The sequence below is a fragment of the Phyllopteryx taeniolatus genome, chromosome 10 (genome assembly GCF_024500385.1).
Source record: "Phyllopteryx taeniolatus isolate TA_2022b chromosome 10, UOR_Ptae_1.2, whole genome shotgun sequence".
Lineage (NCBI taxonomy): Eukaryota > Metazoa > Chordata > Actinopteri > Syngnathiformes > Syngnathidae > Phyllopteryx > Phyllopteryx taeniolatus.
This window is the reverse complement of record NC_084511.1, coordinates 23,194,867-23,220,492: the sequence shown is the minus strand read 5'-3', so window position 1 is coordinate 23,220,492 and position 25,626 is coordinate 23,194,867. Positions and strand designations below refer to the sequence as shown.

The following is a 25,626-nucleotide window of genomic DNA, read 5'->3' as shown; positions in this document are numbered from 1 at the left end:
TCGGATGACAGATTATTCTGAGCAAATATCCTGTGGTGTGGGGTGTGGTCAGAGAGATTTCTTCTTCATACATGAATTCAAAAGATACATATTTATACAAAGAGCGAATTTGTCCAAGTAATTTTTTTTTTTTTACGTCTTTTAATTATTATTTCTTAAAATTTTGCAGTATTGTTTTTTTCAAAGTTTGTTTTAGGTCACTAACGTTTTGGAAAAGTCGAGCAAAGTTTTGGCTTGTCTCTTTTGTCCCTTGTACTGCATGTGCCGTTATCTCCCTATGTGAGCTTTATATTCCTGTGCGATATTTAAGTGCAGCTGCATTTCAGTATATACACACACACACACACAAACACACACATGAGTGGCCTTTTACTCAGTTCGCAATAAGACATTTACCAGAATTAACTTTCTGGTTTCTGATTGGCTGAAATCCAGAGGTAGCAACTATTGTTTTGCCATGTGTTCTTGCAAAAGTAATTTCTTTCTCAAAATCATTTTATTTACTTTGGAGAGTAGGAAAAAAAAATACCTGTATACTGTACGTGTAGTTCTAAAAGGCCTTGGATAAAACATCAAACGTCTGTCCGACGTTGTTCTGCAAAGAAAAAAGAAAAAAAGCAGAACAAAACGTTACCCGCTTTGCTTTTAGCTGTTTGTGTGATTAGCATGGTCTTTGTTTGCCTAGGGACAAAAGAGGCACCAAGCCTTATTACGTTCATATTAGGCAGTTCTCGTACGCTTCTGGCACAGAGTAAACACAGCTTCACAGGCAGACATGTTAATGGATGACCTAACCACTGAGGTCAGGATCAGACCGAATGTTGACATTGTATTGTACAGAGGCTCTGCCACAGCTAAAGCATACATAGCCATTTTTAACATCTTAATTGATTTTTCAAATGAGAGCAATTCCACACATGATGATAGGGAGAAAAAAATGGGCATAAAATGTCCTTACTGCTCCAGATGACCAACGCAGCGCACCACACACATATAACGATATCTCCACAGACAATCGCTATGTCCACCCCCTGTGCCTGTCTCACGATTGCCAGACCCAACCGTTTTCTGAGGGGATCAGCGAGCCAAAATCCCTCGGAACGCACCCCACATCATAGGATAGTCAGCAGAATCACGAAAGAAAAATTACTCTTTAGATAGCCACACCACAGGATAATCGCTCGGGATAATCATTTAGTGATAGCAGATAATCAGCCTTTGCTGACTTTGATTGCAAGGTGAGAAAATGTTCAAATTCTGTTCCATTATTATTATGTGTGAAGCCCACTAAATGATAGGAATAGGTGACAAATGTTTGGCCCGATTATCAGTATGTGTGGAAGAAACCTTGCTTAACGTTTGTCAGACTTGACTTTTTCCAAGCAGAACTGAAAGAAAAAAAAAAACACTCTTCACCACCCCACACCGCAGTACAATTGATCAGGATAATCTTTTAAAGACACCCAATAATCGGGGCTGGGCTGACCTTAATCGCAAGGGGTGAAAAATGCTCAGCCTAATGATTGGTATGGGTGTACTCCGCTTAACTCATAGAATTTTGGTGTTTCTGAAGGAAGTGCTTATACAGTATACTACTGTATGTGTATCCAAAGCTACACCAAAAAAAATGGTCAGTAGCGTTGTTTTAATAAAACTCATTTCAAGTTTCTCATTTCAAACTAGCACGTCCGAGAGCTGGAAGGTTTGGTTTCTGGGAGGTCCTGGGTTGAGCTTGTTTTCTTCCCAGCGACAAACAAGCAAAGAAATTGGCGGCTGGGCGGATGCGTCTTCTCAACCGGCGGCGCGCTGCCCTTTGAAGCGCTTCCCACTTGGCATTCCTGCCGGTTGTGTCAGGCACGACGATTCGACCACAGCTATCATTAATGAGACGTGGCGCAACAGAGAAAAAGACCATGGGTGTTCACTGTGGCAGTCGAACTTGAGCGAGAACAAAAAAAAAACTGGTATGAAGATGGCTCGATGCAATTTGCTTCTTGGGAGCGCCTGTTTGTAGAGGACGGCTCTCAGTGGGTCAGCCCGAAAGTCCTGACCCCAGGAGGATTTGATGCCATTTTCCCACGCAGGGAGTCGACCTGAGAGGAGCTTGTTAACAACATCTGCCCCAGTTCAGGGAGATTAACCCCCACCCTAACCCCCGCACGCACACACATACACACACACACACACACACACACTGCTCACTGCTGTCAATCTTAGTACCACGCAAGTACTACTACTCAGGGCCAGGCCAGGGGCTGAGCTGGACGGGCCGCTCCAGGCCCCTCCGGGCTGGACTCCGAGGGCCCTCCTGGAGATCCCAGCCACAGCAGATCGATATAGTGGCTGTGTTCAGACACATTCACTCATTCCCAAATCACGCCACAGTGAACCCCCGTTTATCACGGAGCGTCCGTTCCAGATGATAAAACTGTTTTTTTTTTTTTTTGTTTTTTTACTTTTTACAGTTTTACTCCTCCCAAACCCTTTAAACCTATTAAAACACGCTTAAACAAGCAACAAAAAAACGTGGCCACCATCTTTGTGGAATTTCTAAAAAATGGAAATTCAATGAGCACTTCAAACGCCTCTAAAGTCCTCCTTAACAAATCAATTCAAGAAAAAACAATGGCTGACTGAAGTACATGGCCAATTCTGCTACTCTTCTCACGAATAATGTTCCGTTTGCGCTATTGAAATCGAGCATTTTTAGGACGAGTGACGCAGTTGGAAACGTCACAGTAATTTTCAGGGATCAGCTTGGAGAACACTTAACGGTGGATATTTTTTAATGAAACTTGTCAGCTGATCGGGGAAGGGGCTTCCCCAAGTTGTAGATGAAACGGAAGTATTGATTGTAGCTGTAGCCATGTTTGTCCTCATTAGGCCTTGCTGCATCAACTGATGAAGCCTGAAAGCGAAACCTCTTCTAAGACAACCAGAACAGTTCTGTTAGGATTGATTCAATGCTCTGAGAATGAAATGAGCTGGATGAATGAGATATAACAATCAAAAATGCTGCATCTTATCACATTTGCTTTCACAAGAAAAATTACATTTCCAGTCAGCCGTATATAAATATATATTTTGTTTTACAAAGATTCTTAACTACACTTATCATTTCATATGTAACTGTGGCTGAAAAGCGAAGCGTGGAGAGTGCATAAATGGGGCATTCATTGCTTATATTCTCTCAAAAATCGACACTATTATTTCTATTATTCTATTATTTCAAAAATCGACATTATTTCTCGTCTTTGTATGATTATACGTCATGTTGGCGAGGGCAAGCCGTTTCTTGCTTGACAATTGCACTCTGTTGTTTGTGGTTCGATAAAAAAATAAAATAAAATAAAATAGGACAGTAGTATATGTTGTGCATCAAAACAATGTACTGTATCCCAATTTTAAAAAATATATATATATAGGGGTCGCACTGTTTCTATTGCAGTGAGTTGGTATGTGCGAGGGTCAATCGCCTGGTGTGCAGGTGTGAATCGCCGACAGTATTTTTTTTTTTTCGCGATTGTTGGGTTCAGCCTTAGGGAGACTAATACAACGAAAACTTGTACCTTCTTCTTTTCGCTCTAATTACATTGCATCTACATGTAGTATAGCTCAGTGCTGCCCGGCATGTTGAGGCAGAACGTGGTACTACACTGAAGGCACACAACTCTAAATTCGGACTTGCCTGTATAAAGGCATATAAAACATCCCTTAAAAATTTGCACGATAGTGGGATTTCACTGGGATAACAACATATTCGAACAGCACTACAAAATGGTAAAGTCACTCTGTAGTAGATGGGGAGTGATTCCAAACACAGAAAGTCTGATTCCCCAAATGCAATCAGACATTCTTCTGCAGGAGCAGGAGATCCCGTGTGAGAGATTACGCAAAGGAGGGCGTACATGTCGCAAAAGGCGTGGCCCTGCGGCGGAGAGCGGCCCGGCCGGTCGAGCAGGCGGGTTATGTGATGTCATCAGACCAAGTCGTCACTCCACCAGCCGCCATTCTCTAATGACTTTTTCCACTCGTCACGGTGACACAGATGAGGAAGATGCTTTCCCATGAAGAAGAAGAAGAAGAAGAAGTAGGTGTCGGGGGCATGTCGTGACATATTACGAGGAGGAGCTGGAGCGCGGCACAGGCGCACGCATGTAGGCCAGTGGTTCTCAAACCTTGGTCCCAGGACATCACGGGGGTCCCAGGGATGTAGTCTGGGGCCCATAAAATAAAATAAAAATATCTCCATTTAGGCGGCACGACTGGTTAGAGTGTCTGTCTTACCGTTCTGAGGAACGGGATTCAATCCCCGGCCCCGCCTGTGTGGAGTTTGCATGTTCTCCCTGTGCCTGCGTGGGTTTTCTCCGGGTACTCCGGTTTCCTCCCACATCCCAAAAACATGCGTCGTAGGTTAATTGAAGACTCTAAATTGCCCGTAGGTGTGAATGTGAGTGCGAATGGTTGTTTGTTTATATGTGCCCTGCGATTGGCTGGCAACCAGTTCAGCGTGTACCCCGCCTCCTGCCTGATGATAGCTGGGATAGGCTCCAGCACTTCTGTGACACTTGTGAGGATAAGCGGCTCAGAAAATAGATGGATGGATGGGTGGACATTTATTATTTTAAAATGTTTATCTAAAAAGGGCATACCTACATATGGGGACCGAACATGATAAATGAACAGTGTTGAGGAGTAACTAAGTGGTAACTAATTACATGTAACAAGATTACATCATTTAAATACAAAATGTATGTAATTCAAGTCCATTACATTACTGGGAGAAAATGTGTAATTAAATTACAGTTTCTTTTGGAAATTTCCATGACTGCAATTTTAATTACTTTGAAAAATAGCTGCAAAAGCTCAGATTTTTTTCATATCACTTCCTCCTTCTAAAGCCGACTCTTGTGAATGGCTCTCTCTGGTCATGTGCTATTCTGATATCGTCTCAAGCATGACATATTTTTCCAAATATGACCTCAAAGTTAGTGTTATTTATTTACTTAGTAATTTAGTTACATTAGTCAACTCAAATTACAACTTTATCTTCGAAAAACACGATTTTATTCTGATATGATCACTTTTGAGCCAAACAAAATACATCTTTTGTTCTTGTAAAGATTAGGACATTTTTTTCTTTCAAAAAACAAATATGACTTCTGTTCTTCAGAGAATAAAAGCATCTCTTCCGAATAAAAAGGCATAAAATTTACGAGAAGGAAGCTGTATTTTTGAAAAATTCACTTATTTCCCTTCTTGAACTGAATTTGGCTCTGTGTTAGAAAAACGCAACTTTATTCTCGTAACGTTACGACTTTTTATTCCAACAAAATACATCTTCGTTCTTCTAGTTCTTCTAGAATGCTTTTTCTGGATGGACTCTTTTTTTCCTTGAAATATTAGAACTACTATGATTTACAGAACAAAGTTGGTTTTAGAGAATAAAAGGTGCAACATCACAAAAATATAATTGTATTTTTGAAATTCACTTGTTAAAATATGGCTTTTTTTCCCTTGTTAAATTTTGACTTTAATATTATAATATTAGGACTTAATCTTGGAAAACGACAACATTATTCTCGTACTATGACAACGTTTTATCCAGAACAAACACTCCCTTGTTCTCCTAAAGAATATGATTTTTTTCCCTTGAAAAAACATGACTCCTATTTTTCAGAGAATAAAGTTGCTTTTCCAGAGTAAAAGGTGCAATATTACGAGAATAAAATTGCATTTCTGAAATTGACTTGTTCAAACCTGACTTTCTTCCCCAGTTAAACTTTGTCTTTGTAATTATAATGTTATCACTTTACCTTGCTAAAATACGATTTTATTCTCATAAGACTCTTTTCTTGGAAAATATAGCACTTTTTTCCACACTTTTTTTTTCAGTAAAGAAAATAACTGTTTTATCGTAAATTTGCGACTGCTTTTCTCCAAAATAGCAAACTTTTTGATGCCTGCGGTATTCAAGGGTACACACGATCGTTATGATCGTGAGGAGATCCTTCAAAAACCTCTCCCCTTTGAGGGCTCCCTGGACCCCCAAAAGTTTGAGAACCCCTTGCATGCAGACGATAGAGTGCAAAAGAGGTAATCTGCTGAACCCGTGATGTGCAGGTCTATAATTAGGTTAGTTTTGGGAGAGAGGGGGTTAAAACAACAGGGCCTGTGAGGTCATAGGGAGATGGAAGTGGGATATGCCTGCACTTGCTGAGTGGGCACCCAGAGAGAGCAAGAGATCAAGAGAGAGAGAGCGAGAGGGATGGCGAGGGAAAGAGAGAGAGAGAGAGAGGCCCTCTGGGTACTCACTAGGGTGACGGCAAAAAAAGGAGGAGGGGACGGGGTGGGGGCCCCAACTTGGACGGCCTCATTACCAGAACGTTCCGTCAACAGCTAGGTCCCGTCCCTTCCCATCCGGCCACACTCCCACACGCACGTTTTTTTGTCACACATTTTATCTCCCAGAAAACACAAATTATAATTACAAATAATGATACAAAATTAGTCATCATTGCCTCCGCCAGGTTAAAAGTTCCCATCGGCCTTCCTTTTCATGAAGTGTTTTTGTTACTGTTTGGAACCTGGCATGACTCAAAAAAAGCTGTTGAGTTGTGGCTCTGGGGTGGACAGGTTTATTGGTTTTGATATGGATACAAACTCATCAAGATCTTTCACTTCTTTCTTTTTTTTTTTCGCAAACGTCGACGTATCTATAAAAGTTGTGAATTGGGATTGGAATAACGTTTAGTGTGTAGCTCGAACCTGACCACAGATAGGAACGCCGTAATCCGACGTGAGAATTCTGGAGCCGATCCAAATTGCAGAGGTTCGGCAAGGCTTGATGTGCACTGTGGGAGTTTGTTAGTTCACAACTTCCTGTCTACAGTTTGGGGCGTTTTGTAATAAGCAGCCAAGCCTTTGAAGTAAAAGCAGAATCGGATCCATATAATGTCAAAGCAGATTGAATTCGAATGCTGTTTAACTGTTTCGAGATTTCGCCATGACAGGTTCGTGATTCTGCAGGACCCTGTGCGAATGTGGTGGAAACACAGATAGTTCTCTCAGCTGCTTCGAAACTACGTCAAAGGTTGAATCAAGGCAACTGGACAGCTCTTGTTTGTTGAAGATGTTTAACCTTTAGTCCGAAAGGCTTCTTCAGTTCTAGATTTTAAGTCGAGAGTCCCTCCATTTATGCCTCGGTGGCGGTGTTTAGGAACGGTTTCTAGTTTAACATCGATGTCTTCCATAACACCCATTTCAAATCAGTGGTCCTCCTTATCCAGAAAAACAATATTAGCCTATTGTTGACCATCCCTAGGGAAAACATCCATTCAGGCATAAATAGAGGGACTCCACACCGAAAAATAAGAACTGAAGAAGCCTTTTGGATTAAAGGTGAAACGTCTTCAACAAACAAGAACAGTACACTTACCTTGATTCAACCTTTGCGGATTATCGTGACCTGGATGACACACAATCTACACAGACGTGTTTCCACTATCCCATAAAAATACACAACTGCATGACAAAGACACTTACTGTTTTGACATTCCCTTTTTGAGACTCCCAGTGCATGTTTTTGCGGCAACCAAATGTGGTGGAAACACAGACAGTTCTCCAGACTGTTTCAAGCTCCCTTAAACTTTGATACCACTACTCAATAAAAATACACACATTTATGGCAGGTACAGTTTCAACAGTCCCACAATTTCTCTTGATTTAACACACTTGTGAATCTAAAATCCACTTTAGTGGATATGAAGTCGGTGTGCACAAACTTTATAGCACCTGCACAAAAGAATGAAATCATTTCATTTCTATTTCGAGTCACTTTAGAAAAGGTCATCGAATTTCAGAGTGAAAGACATTTGTGACAATGCCAAAACAGGTCTAATTTGACCTGAACAGTTTGCAAGCCAAAATGTGACATTAGGAGCCAAAATGCCCATGTATGAATTTAGGTTCGTTTTGATGATAATTACACATGATTAGATAAAAACCACACCTCGAACATTAACACTCATTATGATGAGGAGCAAAGGAGGAGGCAATCTGCTTAATTAATTACAGGGGGGAAAAAATTCAAAACATCATAGTCATAGAGTGTGATTAGGTGACGGGTGGCTGCTGGCACACTGGAGTGACTTAAGACTCCGGCCAGTGAATGCAGGGAGGTCCGGATAATCTTTCCCCTCCACAAAGGTGCGCGGGGGCTAATCCAGGCTGCTGTGCTCAGCTTGTGGATCAAGTCCTCCCATAAAGGAGAGTGTGGGAAGGCCAGCGGGAACGCCACCGCATGCTCCCAAAAACCTCTTTGGTGGCCGCAGCCCATTTCTGCCAAAATACACGGCAACAGCAGGCCGCCTCGTCGGCATTAACGCTACACTACGCTCATGTTTGGGACTGGAGATGCCACAGATTTCCAGTGAACGACCTGAAAAGTGCACATGTGCAGAAAAGCACAGCAGTATATAAGAAATTACATATTTAGATGGTACGTTAGATGTGTCAATTGTTGCTTTTAAGAGCAACTTTTAACGGCACCTGCAGCGTAATTGTGTAATTTCTTTTTTACGTTTTGAGGAAAAAAACACAACAAATTCAACAAACAAGAAGCATCCAGTTCTCTTGATTCATCCTTTGCAAATCACCATGAACTGGATGACTAAAAATAATCATAATCATAATAATTTTTGTAGGATGCTTTTTTTAAATGATTAATATTGTGAAAATAGGCTAAAAATGACTTGGGCAACCATGCTATCGGGCTAATATGTAAGATATGACTTTTGTATAGAGTCAGAGTAGTTGTGTGCATGGGCCAAATTGCGGTGCTAAGACCTTTAATAACCAATAAGGTTAGATCCTTGTATAATTACAATACACCAATTTCAAATTTAACAAGCTTGTAAGATGTGCCAGTGTTACTATGTCTCGTGTCTTTATTGATAACCGTCAATATCGTTCTAGAAGGGTCTATCGTACTAAGGAAAGCATTTGGCTATTAGTGAAATGAATGAAGTAAAGCAATGAAAAGATGTTAGTGACAGGACAATAAAATGTGTCCACCCGGTCAACAAATCAGTATAAAAACCAAGAGACTGAAAATGTTTTATACAAATTTATTCAGCATTTAAGAATAGCAGAGGCTCTTAAAATATGTAGAAACGTCAGTTTAAATTAAAAAAAAAAAACTTTTTTACTTCAGCAAATGAGTGAAGTTGACACTGCCCAAAAAAAACAACACAAACTAAAAACCATCACAGAAAATTACAAAACAAAAACAAATGTGAACACATTTTTCACTTGACAAAACATTGGGATCACAAGCTAAGAAAAGAGGGAGGGGGTAACTATAAATAAAAACTTGCGCTTGCGACCAGCACAGTCTTAAGATTTCATTCCAACCTAAAATTAAAAAAAAAAAAAAAAAAAAAACAGGTGATGAGAGGAAAGAAAAGGAAAAGGTCTACAAGTTTGGACAGCTGACATTCTACAAATTAAGTGTAAACTTTTTTTTCTGAAATAAACCAGCCTCTCCACGAGGCCACTTGCCTTTTCACACACAGGTGAAAATGCGGCATTATTTAATACATAGAAGTCCAATTTTTCTACATCACTTTGATTGCTTATATCGTTGTGATCATAAAAACTGCCTTTTTTTTAATCTTTTTTTTTTTTTTTTTTGCAATGCAATTTCCTCTGGCGGACTTAATGGTCTCAGTCTCAGTCCAAAACAGCACAACGAGAACATAAAAATATTGCGTGTGAAAATTGTTTCTTTTGCAAGGGTGTCAAACTCGTTTTTTGTTACAAGCCACATAAATGTATCATTACCTATTTTTTTAATGAACAAATCTAATTTGAAATGAGAAGTCATAGAAAATAGCTGTGGGCAAATATTTAAGGATTGTTCGATTTATACAAGGTATTTTGGGGGATAAACGCTTGTAAACTTGAAAAAAAAATGCAATTCATGAATCAGACACTTTATTTGCTTTAGTGGGCCGGATGTGGCCCCCAGGCCTCGAGTTTGACACAGTCGCTTTCCAACAAGCAAAAAGTTCAAGTATGCAAGTACTTTTTTTGTTGTTGCTGTTGTTGTTTTTTTCCTTTTGAATAGTTAAGTCTTCTTTTGCTCTCGCTCAGATGTGGGTGAGAGGCAGGGTCCCGTTGACACCCGTCCCCGCGCTCTGGTAGTGGGGGTGCACGCTGTGTAACCGGCTGCCCTGCAGGGCCGAGTGCTCCGCGCTGTCCCCGCCGGGCGGCAGGTACATGCTGATCATGTCCCTCAGGTCCCCCAAGCAGGCCCGCTGGGAGTGCGACGTGATGGCCGGGGGCGGCGAGCTGGGCTCGCTCTTGCACATAGAGCCCAGGCCCACCATGGCCGGGTTGGGGTTGGCTCCGGCCCCACCGGCGCTCACCACGGCGGCCTGCTGCGAGCCGTAAGCCGCCGCCGCTGCCGCCGCCGCCGCCCCCGGGGACATGCTGTAGGTGGAGGCCGCGTTCATGTAGCTCTGCGCCGTGGTCATCATGGGGTACTGGAGCGAGGCCATCTCGTAGCGGTGCATCTGCTGGATCTGCGGGCCGCTCATGCCGTGGTGCTGCGGGTAGGCCAGCTGCTCCTGCATCAGCGAGTAGGCGCTGTTGCTCCAGCCGTTCATGTGCGCCGCGTAGCCGTCCATCCTCTGGCCCACCTGCACCGGGTTGGCCACCGCGGGGCCGCCCGGGGCCAGGAGCCCGCCGGGTAACGAGTACTTGTCTTTCTTCAGCAGGGTCTTGGTCTTCCTGCGCGGCCGGTACTTGTAGTCCGGGTGCTCCTTCATGTGCATAGCCCGCAGCCGCTTGGCCTCGTCGATGAACGGCCGCTTCTCGGCGTCCGTCAGCAGCTTCCAGTCGGCGCCGAGTCGCTTGCTGATCTCCGAGTTGTGCATCTTGGGGTTCTCCTGAGCCATCTTGCGCCGCTGGCCGCGGGACCACACCATGAAGGCGTTCATGGGCCGCTTGACGCGCTCCGGGTCGCCGACGCCGCCGCCGCCGCCGCCCTTGGAGCCCGGAGCCGAGCCCGAGTTGGGCTGAGGAGGCAGCGGGGACTTGATCTCGGTCTCCATCATGTTATACATAGCTGACCCGGACGGCTTTGCTCTCTTGCCACAAAACAAAAACAAAATAAAAACAAACAAAAAACAAAAACAAAGTTCGGTAAAAAGCACCTCAAGTCAAAGACAAGCTTTAGACTCCGAAAAGAAGCCGAAACTTGGAGGAAAAAGCTCGGCGCGCAGGTGCTCCTCGGCTCTCGACACAAGTCTGCAAACTTGTTCGACCGAGCCCCGCGCGGGCGTTATTAGGCCCGGCAGGGCCCGTGTGATGGAGTGGAGGGCGACCAATCAGAGCCAGCCTCCCCAACGGCCGACCAGCCAATCGGAGAGCGAGCCGGGTTGCGCCTGTGTTTTCGGCTCCCAAAAAAAAAAAAAAAAAAAAAAAAAGTTGAAAACTATACACGTTTATATATATATATATATATATATAATTTTGCTACAAGTTCGTTTAATTTGATTTTTTTTAATTATTATTCTTTAAAATACTGACAACACAAGTCCCAATTTCCAAATATAAATATTGTCATTTAGAGCATTTATATGCAAAAAAAAGAGAGAAATACATGGGGGGAGGGGTCTCTTAATTTTATTTTCCAGAGCTCAATATCACTGCAAAATGGTATATATATATATATATATATATATATATATATATATATATATCCCTCCCAAAAAAAATTATTAAATTAAAAGTAACGTTGAGGGGAAATGTAGCCAGAAAAGCAGGAAATAACCACTTTAACCCAGCTGTAATTCCATGTTGTCGTCAAAATATAATATACATCACAATATATTGCAGACTGATCATCACAAAACACTTTTCACCATTTATTTTAATTAATCTGTTTTTAGATCAGGTGTTGCCTTCAGGGACTGTCTGAAATGACAGCTTTGGTCGCAGAATTGAGCGAAAAACAACTAGTGTAGCCTGTGGTTAAATATGACCTAAATCCAGTTTAAAATAGACTCCTTCCTATGCATCTTGCGAAAACTTGTAATACATCAACGACCTCTTGTGGAGAGTGGCGGACATCTCATACATACTCCCTGATCATGTGGCCCTCCCCCTTCCAAACAGCTCCACTCGGTTCCAATGTGTGTGTGTGTGTGTGTGTTAATGGTTATTAAAATGACGAGACGACATTAACATGTGTCTGCTTCCCCCCCAAAAACGAGCTGAAACCCCAAAGCATTCACACCTGCTAATGGGCCCCTGGGAATCGACCATCGAGAGAGAGAGAGAGAGAGAGAGAGAGAGAGAGAGAGAGAGAGTGAGAGAGCCATTAACACCTGAGGAGTCATGGGAAAGATTCTGATTCAGATTCGTTACCCCCCAAAAAATATTGAAATATTTGAGTTAAACAGTCAGAGTTTGCACGACTGGAACTATATTCACAATACTGTTTTGTACGTTGTATATTTGCTTATATTTAAGTGCAACATGGAGTATGTGCATGTAAATGCAATTGCTGACCACACCCAAAAAAAAAAAAGTTGTATTTAGTTGCAAAAAAAAAAAATGCTCTCTATTGTAAAATACATGTAATATTTCTTCAATTAAAACACTATTTCTTCACAAAACGTTACAATGTTATATGTAAATGTAAAACACATGCAGTATAAAACATTACAAAAGTGTGCCATAAAAATTTTGAACCCAGAACTGGAATATTTATGCATTGATGACATAAAAAAATGTCACGAAAGAAATTGGCCGACAAGTGGTAGTTTCTCACAGAAATGCAATTTTGTTTTTGGAATTTAAAAAAATGTGTTCACAAAACGCTATAGGATATCGAAATAAAACCACTTGGTCATGAAATGTTAGTTTTCCATGAGGCGTGGACACAAAAGTGCTATTGTGCACGCAAATGTATTTGGCTGATGACAACAACTTGTGTTTTGGCACACAAATGGATACTTTGCCCAACCACATATTGTCACCAACGGGGTAGCTTCCCACACAATTTTCAATTCACACACTATCTTGGTTAAAAATAAAAAAAAAAGGTTACAATAAGCGATAAAAATGGGTTTTCCCGTTAAAACACACTCAAAGATTTTGTTATGCCATAAAAACATATTTGGACATAAAAATTATAGTCCGTCATAAAACATTTTTTGCTGGTTTCACATTTTCGATTCAAACACTATTTGTTAAAGGCTCTTCTTGTGGGGAATCTGACCACAACTCGATACACCTCAATACCACCAACAGGCCACTAGTGGAACAGCAGGCAGCCATTAAAGTAAGTTTGGTCTGAAGATGCAGTAGAGATTACAGTTAAATAAAAAATGAAGATTTTGTATGCCTATTTATCATTTTTGTTATTGTGTCTTATGTTGGATTTTCATCTGCGCTTGTTTTTCGAGTTGATTCGAGCGATTCTGGGTGTTTAAAACTTTAATCAAACCAAATGAAAATGAAACATTATTTTGACCATGTGATTTAGTGTTGAAACTTCATTCATAAATAAATAGATATTGCGAAATATTACAGCATTTCTTGACCATAACAACAGCACGTTACCTCCTCGTTTATTTAAGGCAGTTCTTTTGAAAGTGTGGTATCAGTAGTTGTACGCAGGCTCCCTCTAGTGGTATGCAAAAGAACCACTCCAGTTCAATTGTATTTCACTTTTATTGCAGACGGCCGCATTATTGGGCCACTGATGAACTTGTGCACTTTCATCTTTGAAACGGTTTGTTTTTAAACATCTATTTAGGTAACATTATTTTTGTGAAATTCTTTTAATTAAAGTATTTTATTTAAGTACCTTTTTTTTTTTTTTTAGTTTTTCCTGTGGTTTACAATAACAATAATAATAGTAAAATATATTTTGGGGGAATAAAAAAAAAAAGCACTTGATTTGTAAAGGGTGAAATCCTGCTTATGAGTTGTAAAACCGGAGAAATATCACAAAAATGACCCCTCGGTGGGGATAAATCAACAGTTTAATTTCCATGTTCAATGGCCGCTTGACAAATACGACGAGGGCAATCCAAGTGTATAAGCGGCAATTAGCGGCCATTGCACGTCATTCTCACGCCGCCGGTTATTTGTTGATCTCAATACTGATCCGCTTGTAATCTTCTTATGGAAATTGCATAAAGACGAGCGGAGAGAGCCAAGAGAGAGAGAGAGAGAGAGAGAGAGAGAGAGAGAGAGAGAGAAAACACCCAGGAGTAACCCGGGGTTTGGGTAATGAGGGGCCTCTGAGCGGCTAATTTCCTAATTAAGGGATGCAGGACCACCAGCACAGTGGGGCTCGGTCTCACGCGCACGCGCACCCGCAGGGCACCGCAGTTACGCTCGGGGGTCCTGCATGGTGGCAGCAGTCGAATTTCGGCCGAAATGGACGAAAAACCTGCACAACTGTGTGTGTGTGTGTGTGTGTGTGTGTGTGTGGAGGGGGTGGGGGGGGAGATACGCACATTAAAACATAAAAAAACAAAAGATGTAACTGTTTAATGTGGTCTAAATACGGAGTTCGTTCGTTTTTAGAGGCAAATAAACGCCATTGAAAAGGAGGACTAAAGGGCTCCGTAATCCCACAATTGAGGAAGCGTTCAGTTTTGCTCAAAAGAGTCCTTTCACCCAACGCATGAATGCGCGCAGCAAACTCTACTGCTCAATTAACATTACATATGTCACATATTTGTCTTTTATTTATTGTATTTTATTTTATTTTTAAATCTCAAGTTCGCTTGCTAAAATAAAGGAACAATTTACATATGGTCATTGTGTTTACATGCTCTTCTGGTGATGCAAAGTGCTTATATCTTGTTCTCATTTTAGTTGTAGTTTTAATAGAAAAAAATATATAGATTTTTAAAACACCTCTAACTTTTATTTATTTAGGGCAGACTTTCATCACACTTTCAGCTGAAGAAAACAAAAACATCAAATATTAAATAATAATGATGCTGATTATATCTTTTTGATTATAGGTAGGTGGTATTAGGCATGTTAAAATGATGCTTATAATCTCATTTTCTCTTGTGTCATTGCAACTCGTTTTTTTTTTTTAACAGAAATATAATTTCATTGTAAAACAATTCTATTGTTTTATGATGATTATTATGTTTTAATTGGTGCTATCCATTGCTTTCATTTTATTTACCTTGTCATAGTTATGTACGTTTTTTGTAGATTTTTATGTATTTTTTTTACGTATGTCTTTTATTTATTTATTTAGATTTTTGGGAGGGGAGACAGTTTTATTCTCAATTGCACCTCGTTTAATAAATAAAACATTTCCATAATCGTAATAATTATGTTGGTCATTATATTTTAATCAGAGCCTGAATCTTACATTGCTGTCATTTTATTTAAAATGTGATTTTCATGTACGGTATCTTTTTAAACATCCTGAATTTTCTTTGTCGATTTATTTTAGGCCATGCATATTACAATTTCTCTTGGTTTAATAAAGGAAACATTTAAATAATCCTAATAATTATGTTTATCTTTTTTATCAGGCGCTGAGGCTTACATTACTCTCATTTGAGTTTTTTTTTAATTTTGTTTATTTCAGTCCGGTGACGGCATGTGGACCTTTTGCAAGAAAACGTAATTAAGCAATAACGACATTTCAATGACAGCGGAACAGTGGGCCAACAATGAAATCTGTCTCATTAAGATTTGCATGATTTTTTTTCTCTCCCCCTTTTCGAGAAGGAGCAAGAGATGCAAATGAAGTTGCAGTTTAGGCACGCTCTGCTGTTCCCTTTGTGCGCTTGTGAATGCTCGGGGAGAAAAGTGGTCGCAGTTCAAGGCTGCAGGTAAAATTATATTTACGGCTCATTTCGTGCAAGAAAAGCGACGCCATTATCACCTCTTTATTTCACTAAGCGGCTGTGCGGTGTCGCTCGTGTTAATTTGATTTATTCATTTATTACATGAAGCCACAAACGTTGCTATACAGACCCCCCCCCCCCCCCCCCCCCCGCTTCCCCCTCCTCAGGCCCCCCAAAAATAAAATACGTGAGAAAAATGGGTGAATAACGTGAGTGTCTCCCATACACATACGTAATCGATCCATGTTATTATTGACTGCGGGACTAAAATAAATAATGACGTAGATAACAGAAAACACATTTGAATTTAGAGTTAAGCTTAGTATATATTTTAGATGCACAAATGAAATCCGGTTTGCCACCAAAATAATGCAAAATCCAAAATGAATAATCATTCGTACAAATCCAAACGTGTGTTTTTTAACATAGGAGTAGTGTTAAATGAATTTAGTGATTTTTCTTATTTTGCCACAACAAAAAAACAAAGACTATAGTATTGGTCCCATTGTGAACCCAATTAGGAAATATCCCATAAATGTACAATGAAATCTACAGTAGTTTTCCAGCAACAACACTGCAAAATCTATATTATTATAAATTTACATTAATCCAAGTGTCTTTCAATATAGGTGCCTTAAGTAATAAATCAGTTTCTCAATTATAATTTTTATTTTGCAAAAAAAAAACAAAAAACTAAACAACAACACTATACTAGTGCACACCCATTGGCCACTTCATTAGGAACGCTTGCACATTTAATGATATAACATTTTCATGACATCAGGTGTATTATTGCGGTTGCAGTCTGTCTGCAGTGTACAACAGCACCGCATCATATCGAAAGATGTTTCTAATATTTTGGTGGTCTTTTTTCAAGCGGCACGAGAGGGGCAAAATATCACAAGCAGTACTGTGCGCAGGAGTTGTACCTAATGTTGTGGCCAGTATTTGTCGAAGTCAATTGTGAAGGCAGAGGTGAAGATTCACTCTTGGTGGAGTTTGAGTGGAGTGTTTCTACTGATTACAGGGCAGCAACACTCGTAGTAGCAGTCGAGCATCAAACCCGAGCCTCTCTTTCCTCCCCTGAAGTCGTTTGACTATTTATCTGATATCCCACTAGTGCGCTGAATTGTGAATGAAAAGTAGAGTGCTGCGAATAAATGCTGGAACGGTTTTCCGTAAAGCCATTGGAGTATTCGGTGGATATCCTTCATGTTCAGCTACTAGTGTGCTCTTTGTCCTCACTAAGGGGAGAACTTTGGCATACTAGCAGGACAACTACATGCTACTAGCGAGGCACAACTACGCACTAGTTGACAACTGCACGAGTCAGTCAATATCGAACTAGTTCACTTTGGGCAGGCAATGAAACATTACTAGTAAACTATTTTGTTGCAGTGTGCAGAAATTTCATAAAATGTAGTAGTGGAAGGCAGTCAATGAAAAATGTTACTAGTAAGACACAGTCATTGGATTAGTGTGCTAAATTGTTTGACTAGTGAGGACAAAGAGCTTACAAGTACATCGATTTTTAGATGGAAATTAAGGATCTCAAATAAATGCTTAAAGAGCTTTAAGGAAGGCTGCTTAAGCATATATTCGATCCCTCTGATAAGGAGGCCACTAGTGCGTGACACATGCCTCATACTTGGGCTTAGGAGTGTTACTCCTGTAGGACAGTGGTGAAACCAGTGAGGTTTGTAGTAGTTACTAGTAAGCTTTAAAAATGTGCTAGGAGGCCAAATGTGACCCTAGTAGTGGGAAAAAAAGATTACTACAAGAGACAGTCGTTCTACTAGCGCGCTAAATTTTCTTACTAGTACAGTATATGAAATAAATGCTTAATCTCATAACTAGAGCTGGGGAAAAAATTGGAATAAATCGACTAAGTGGACTTCAAAAGTAGATCGATGCAGAATTTCTGACTCGCCCCCTCAAAAACAAAGAAGAAGAAGAAGAAAAAAAGTTTCACCCGGAACCATGTTCACGGCAATGGAATCAGTGTTTCACAAGAGCATTTATCGTTGACGTACACAGTAATGGAACACTGATAAACTTTGCCATAAATGACAGACGAGAGTCTGTAAGTGATTTTTAAGACGCTATTAGATTTGTAATGTACATATAACATGATGTATGAGTGAGCTGAATAAGGGTAATCGCTAACGCGCTAATGCTAATCGCAAATGCTAACCGCAAATGCTAACCGTTTTTATTTGTTTTTGTCTCAAATTCTGTACTCAGTTTATACCATACACTCAGCACCAACATATGCAGTTCAAGGATGGAAGTCCAGCCCTCTTAAATGAGAATAAAATGCATGTTATTAGTGAAACAAATAAATAAATAAAGAGCTTTTTTGGGGGTGGGCACCGATTACTTGACCCGTGGATCATCTGTAGGATAATCGATTCTAAAAAGACTCGATCGTGACAGCCCTACTCATAACACCCCTATCAGAAATATAAATACCTAACAAGAGGAGGAGTAAGACTTCAGCCGATAATAAACGACATATTTGTGCACTGCGCTCATTGTCTAATGAGGCTAAAAAGCACACGAAAGGACATCAGCGTGGCATTTCTTCATGATTATTTTTGCTCCTCGAGGTCCTTTCCGAGACAATTCACTGGGGCCAGATTAGGAAAAAGGCTCCCATTCAAACATTTGCTATATGACGCGTTAAATGGAAAAATAAAATACTGAAATTGCACGAACCACTGTGGACTCGGTGGCGATTAAGCAGAAATTGTCTCGGGATGTGCCTTTGCTTCTGAGTCACTGAGTAGAATTCTTGTTTATCACAGGGACATTTGTCTTTGTGCAAGGAGGTGGGACGATTCCCAATTCCACTGTAAGGGGTGGGGGGGCTTCTAAAGTCAAACGCAAGACTTCCGAAAAATATTTGACAAGCCCTCGGGTCAAGGATTAACTCGTGTTTTCTTTTTCTTTGGATTTTTATTCAAAAAGAAGACGCGGCTTCAAGTAAGAGAAGACATACACTAGCTGTAACAGTGGGAATCTTGAAACTGTTACTGCTCATGGTGGGGCGGGGGGGGGGGGGAGGGGTCGAAACAGTGTCAGGAACTATCTGGGGTTCCACCACATTTGCACAGCATATGTGTGATCGTGTAAAGCCTAATGATAAGATTCAGAAAACATGGAGAAATCTCTGCGGCAAGGCTGAAAACCAACAATGAATACCCATGACGTTCGATCCCTCAGGTGGCACTGCATTAAAAACTGGCACCATTGTGTAGATGATATTGCCACGTGGGTTCAGGAACACTTCAGAAAACCATTGTCAGTTAATACAGTTCATCACTACATCTACAAATGCAAGTTAATTAAAACTCTACCATGCACAGCGAAAGCCATATTTTAACAACACCCAGAAATGCGGCCGGCTGCCTTCTCTGGGCCCCGAGCTCATCTAGGATGGAAATTGGAATAAAAAATTGAAATAAAGATGGTCTAAATCCACCACAGAAAGGGAGAGAAGATGATGGTAATAGTAACTCTATTACGTCATATGAGAAAAATAACCAAAACAAAAAAACAAATGGGAGGTTGGCAATCATGTTTAAACTCTACAAGCTAATCTCACATTTTGAGTTGACTTCTGAGCTTCTTTTCATTTTGACGAATGCATCCTGATAGGTGCCATTTGTTTTCCACAAGCACAACTAGCACCAGATGGAATCTGAATTTAAAAAAAAGAAAAAAAAAAGGCGAGCATCCACAGGATTAAAAGTGAATGCATGCAAGCAGCTCCCAGTGAATGACACTATCAAGCACCTCTTGACGACAATCAGTTTAAAAACCATTACGGGCTAATTATGCCGCTCATTATTTCCTGTGTATCTTTTGAATCGTTGCCATGTTCACTTTCTCCCTAAAAACAAAAGGAACTTTCTGAGGTTTTTTTTTCCTTCTTGTTTGGAAGAAAGTGCCGAGTTGTCACTTTCTGCTGTGGCCCCAAGCAAAGCAGCCCTTCTTTTGTTTTAACCCATAATTGAGATCCTACTAATCTAGCCACGTTTATTAAAAAAAAAAAAAAGCAGACTCTTTGTCAAATTCATTAGTTTAAGATAATATTGTCAAAATGCACAATTAATGTCCAGTGCAACTTTAATTCATTAATTACCAATTTTTTTGGGAGCATGATTAATGCCACTAGGTCGTTATCTGCACTCTCTTCTAAAATGATGATGTGATGTTTTCCACTCGGATTGCCTTGGCTTTTTGGGGAACTCCAAACGGACTTCGCTTGTTAATTAGAAGGGGTAATTTATTAAAACCCTCAAATAAGGAAACAAACAAGCTTAATAAATCACATTGCGCCATGATGTGTAATAGAGCTATGATTTAAGGGGGAAATGACAAACGTCTGTTGCATGCCAGCTTGGCTCTTGATAAAGCAGATAGCGCTCATCCATTTGGTTCCCAGTCAAGGTCTCATTAAAAGGGAGGCCTAATTTAATTAAGAGTTAGCCATCGCCCTCTAAATATATTAATTACCTTGAGCGTGGCGAGATGAGCGGGCCGATTATGGCACATTTCATTAGAGCTTAGAGACTTGTGGGAGGGAGAGGCAGGAGGTGGGCTGTGTTGACAGCATAATGGATGGCCCCGGAGGAAATTGGTCACCTTGCGCCGGGTTAAGCCGCGAGAGGTGAGCTGGAGGACGACACAGGTGGCTGAGGAGCTCCCGGACGTTAGACTAGGACATCAAGCTTTACACTAGAGTGACACACACTAACCCCCCCCCCCCCCCCACACACACACACACACCCACACACACACTATAATGCAGATTCTTAAGTGATCCATTCATTTTTGTTAGGGATGTCCAGATCACATTTTTAAGCACCTGAGTCCAAGACGCTTGTTTCTGCCCGTACCGAGTCGGGATGTGATACAATGGCAATGCATTAAAGGTCCCGTATTTTGCCAAAACAACATGCTCTATTATTTGAGATGTACAACCCCAATTCCAATGAAGTTGGGACATTGTGTTAAACGTAAATAAAAACAGAATACAATGATTTGTAAATCATGTTCAACCTATATTTAATTGAATACACTACAAACACAAGATATGTAATGTTCAAACTGATAAACTTTATTGTTTTTAGAAAATAATCATTAACTTGGAATTTTATGGTTGCAACATGTTCCAAAAAAGCTGTGACAGGTGGCAAAAAAAGACTGAGCAAGTTGAGGAATGCTCATCAAACACCTGTTTGGAACATCCCCCAGGTGAACAGGCTAATTGGGAACAGGTGGCTGCCATGATTGGGTATAAAAGGAGCTTCCCTGAATTGCTCAGTTATTCACAAGCAAAGATGGGGGAAGGTTCACCTCTTTGTGAACAAGTGCGTGACAAAATAGTCGAACAGTTTAAAGACAATGTTCCTCAACATACAATTGAAAGGAATTTAGGAATTTCATCATCTACGGTCCATAATATCATCAAAAGGTTCAGAAAATCTGGAGAAATCACTGCATGTAAGAGGCAAGGCCGAAAACCAACATTGAACGCCCGTGACCTTCGATCCCTCAGGCGGCACTGCATCAAAAACCGACGTCAATGTGTAAAAGATATCACCACATGGGCTCAGGAACACTTCAGAAAACCAATGTCAGTAAATACAGTTCGGCACTACATCCGTAAGTGCACCTTGAAACTCTACTATGCAAAGCAAAAGCCATTTAGCAACAAGACCCAGAAACGCCGCCAGCGTCTCTGGGCCAGAGCTCATCTAAGATGGACTGATGCAAAGTGGAAAAGTGGTCTGTGGTCCGACGAGTCCACATTTCAAATAGTTTTTGGAAATTGCGGACGTCGTGTCCTCCGGGCCAAAGAGTAAAAGAACCATCCGGACTGTTATGGACGCAAAGTTCAAAAGCCAGCATCTGTGATGGTATGGGGCTGTGTTAGTGCCAATGGCATGGGTAACCTACACCATTGTGAAGTCACCATTAATGCTGAAAGGTAAATACAGGGGTCACTGATGGTGTAGTGGTACACGGTTGTCCGTGTCTATATGTGCCCTGCGACTGACTGGCGACCAGTTCAGGGTGTAGTCCGCCTTTCGCCTGAAGTCAGCTGGGATAGGCTCCAGCGTCCCGCGACCCTAACCAGGATAAGCGGTGTTGAAAATGGATGGATGGATGGATGGAGGTAAATACAGGTTTTGGAGAAACATATGCTGCCATCCAAGCAACGCCTCTTTCATGGACGCCCCTGCTTATTTCAGCAAGACAATGCTAAACCACATTCTGCACGTGTTACAACAGCATGGCTTCGTAGTAAAAGAGTGCGGGTACTAGACTGCCCTGCCTGCAGTCCAGACCTGTCGCCCATTGAAAATGTGTGGCGCATTATGAAGCGACAACGGAGACCCCGGACTGTTGAACAGCTGAAGCTGTACATCAAGCAAGAATGGGAAAGAAGCTTCAACAATTAGTGTCCTCAGTTCCCAAACGTTTATTGAATGTTGTTACACAGTGGTAAACATGACCGTGTCCCAGCTTTTTTGGAACGTGTTGCAGCCATAAAATTCTAAGTTAATGATTATTTGCTAAAAACAATCAAACATGAACATGATTTGCAAATCATTGGATTCTGTTTTTATTTATGTTTAACACAACGTCCCAACTGGGGTTGTAACATTGTCTCTGTGGTGCCTCACATGTGAAATATGAATTAAAATTGTCCACTCATTCCTGAGTTCCAGACGTTTTTCTGCCCTGATGCCTTTGATATCTCGAGCTTATCTACGTCACTAGCGAAGATCTCCACCTTCCCTTTTACATTCCCGAGCCAGCGCTATCATCATAACAAACACGTGTACTCTCACAAGTGGGTCTTGTATACGGAGGCAACCAATAGGAGGAAGGGGGCGGTCTTAGTCAAATATGGACAAAGCGGATACAAAACTGTGTCAAACAGAAGTAACTGTCAGAGGGGCCTTTTCTCGACACTCGTATTACAAAACCACGGTGTTTCTTTAAAATGAAATTGACACTTTTAGACTAAGTCCATGTTAGAGAGTCAGTCTGTGGAGGGCTAAATAGGCAAAAGATGGGACCTTTAAGAATAAAATGAGAGGACATCTAAATTTTCTCAACTGTTTATTTGAATAAAGGTCTCCCAACATACCTTTTCATGTGGCTATAAGTCTTGTGCAGCATTACTTCAAACCAGGTAAACAACTAAAACCATTTCAAAGCATAACAGTGGTGCAGCCAGTGTGGTAGCACCAAATTATGGGCCCCCGTACATAAGCTTCCAAAAACCGATGGATAACTGTTCAACATCCATACTTTCAGAGCCAAAGGCAGAACTACGGCATCCATCACGTAGCCGCAGCATGCTGATGATAACACCCCGGTGGCCAATTAAGAGACCTCAAGTCCAATCTTGAGACCTTTGCCAAGGCATATAAGCAGCTTGGTGCTTATATGTTCCCACAAAATAGAAAAAGACCCAGATCCTCTACCAGCCACTGCCCAACATTAGCACCACTGCTTCATCCCCAACTACCTGAATTGACAACACCAGACTGGAAAATGTGGACCACTTCACATACCTTGGCAGCCTCTTCCAAAGCCACCATCGATGAGGAAATACACCATTGTCTCATCTGCGCTAAAAGATTCAAGATTCAGAAGAAGGGTTGTTTTAAAACTGCGACCTCCAGACCAGAACAAAAATTCTGGTCTTCAAAGCGGTGGTGCTACCCATCTGACTAGTCCTGGCCCACGTGCACCAGGCAGCTGAAAGTACTAGAAACATACCATCAGTGGTGCCTCATGAAAATCTTCAAACTCACAAACATCAGCATCTTGGAGGAGGCCAAGATTTCCACCATCACTGCAATCACGCAAATCCAGCTCAAATGGCGGCCTGTCTTTCGCCTACCAAAACAGGTCCTGTATGCTCAGCTCCATGCAGGACAGCGTGCCCAAGGAGGCCGAAAGAAACAGTACAAGGACAACGTCCAAGTAAATTTTAAACTGCCACGTAGACCATGAAACTTGGGAGGCCAGAGCAGCCAACAGAGCGACATAGAAATAGCTTGTCCGAGAGGGGACTGCACAATTTCATATCAAACACAGCCGCAGAATAAAGCGCATTTCCCCAAAAAAGGTCAAATCCACGACCCCTACCAAAGTATGCGGCTCCTGGATCAGCTTTTACGCCTGCCTGAAGACCCACAAGGGCCAAGAAGGAGGACACTCATACCTGTCTCCGAATGACCGACGATGATGACGGTGCGTGTGCGAGACAAAGGCGAAAAATTGCTTTTGTATGTAAAAATGTTCCTGCTTTGCATTAACTGACATTCAGCATCAAGTCATAGCGGCATGTAACAATAACATTTCGTAGAAATATCAATCTATACTGTATATAATAATATTGACATAAGGATGACCTACTGTATGGTGTTCTCATGTGGTCGAACACATTTGAGCACTGTATAGATTATTAGAAATTAACATTAAGAATCTCAATTATAATCATATTCAGTGCAAACCACAACAAACATTCAGACATTATCTACATCTGTGTTACTGTAAAAGCATTTATAAACTATTTGATTTGTGTTGCTCGATATGCTCCAACCAGTGCTTTAAATTGGCTTCTTTATCTTATTTGTGTACATTTTCATAGTGACTCTGGCATGTTTAGACCGGAAGTGTATTGTTAAAATCTTTTGTTTTAGTATATAGTTCAACTGATTTTTCCATTAACGAACAATTGTCATCAATAGTGTTTCCTGCCATGTAACCCAGCAATGCAAAAAAGACAGAGCTCCTCCGCACTGACTCCCCTAAATGCTCCCTCCCTCTTTTCTTCTCCTCCCCCTCTGGCTAGAAAAGTAAGAGCACTCACCAAGCAGCGACTGGTTGCACGATGGCTGCCTTTCCTATTGTTAGGACACACTTTCCAGGACAGGAAGAAAAAGTGGCGACATCCACCATCTGTGAGGCCAGGCCAGGCCCGACCGGGCGAACGACCGGGCAGACGGCCGGGCCTGCGGCTAGAAAAAGAGACGAGTCGGCCAGTCCCACACTACCGTGCAGCTGAGCCCTCGCCGCAGCTCTGTGAGCCATTTCATTCAGTCAAGATTGCTTCATACAAAAGTTGACAATGCACCAGTCAAGGCCATTGTTGATATTCAACATTTTTTAAATAGCTGAGCAGAATAGACAACATGGCAGCCTGCAAAACTTGGCCGGGGAAAGTGACCCGGAGCTTCCCAGAGGCTTTGCCACGCTGTGTGTGAGCAAGAGCCCTATTGTGTTACCCCCACCCCCCCCCCCAAAAAAAAATACAAAATAAATAAATAATGCATGAAAGCATTTCAAAAACAAAGCAATCAGCATGTGTGTATGGCAAGCCGATTGAGCATTTATTCAATATCCTTGATATTCAGCTTAAGGTCCATGTACTAGTATGCTCATTGTCTTCACTAGTAAGAAAATTCAGCGCACCAGTATAATAATTGTCTTAAAGGTGACTACTACTACTTCCCACTACTGGTGCCACTTTTGGGGTACTAGTATGTAATTAAACCTTGTTAGTAAAACTACTGTGCTACACTCCACTGCAAAATAAAGTACTTAAAGGACCGATGGCATCGAGATGGCCTATATTTCACTAACAAGTTCTCTTTATGTATTTTTTGCTCAAGAAAATGAAGCGGCA

At 41.3% G+C, this 25,626-nt stretch overlaps 1 protein-coding gene and 1 long non-coding RNA gene across 3 annotated transcripts in view; both read right to left on the bottom strand.

Moving 5' to 3' along the window:
• The window catches only part of LOC133485123 (uncharacterized), a 54,350-nt gene extending 29,223 nt beyond the window's left edge, over window positions 1–25,127 (bottom strand). The window contains exons 1-2 of one of the 2 annotated variants that reach the window (XR_009790618.1): window positions 24,811–25,127; window positions 530–595 (exon numbers count right to left, since the gene is read on the bottom strand). This is a non-coding gene — a long non-coding RNA (uncharacterized LOC133485123). Of the gene's footprint in view, window positions 1–529; window positions 596–4,287; window positions 4,460–24,810 lie in introns of those variants that run through there. The other variant, XR_009790617.1, reaches the window with a different exon arrangement.
• sox3 (SRY-box transcription factor 3) lies at window positions 9,114–11,382 on the bottom strand. Its single transcript, XM_061788248.1, has one exon. The coding sequence runs from the start codon at window positions 11,127–11,129 to the stop codon at window positions 10,152–10,154; it is 978 nt and encodes a 325-aa protein (XP_061644232.1). The 5' UTR covers window positions 11,130–11,382; the 3' UTR covers window positions 9,114–10,151.
• Window positions 25,128–25,626: the final 499 nt, after the last annotated feature.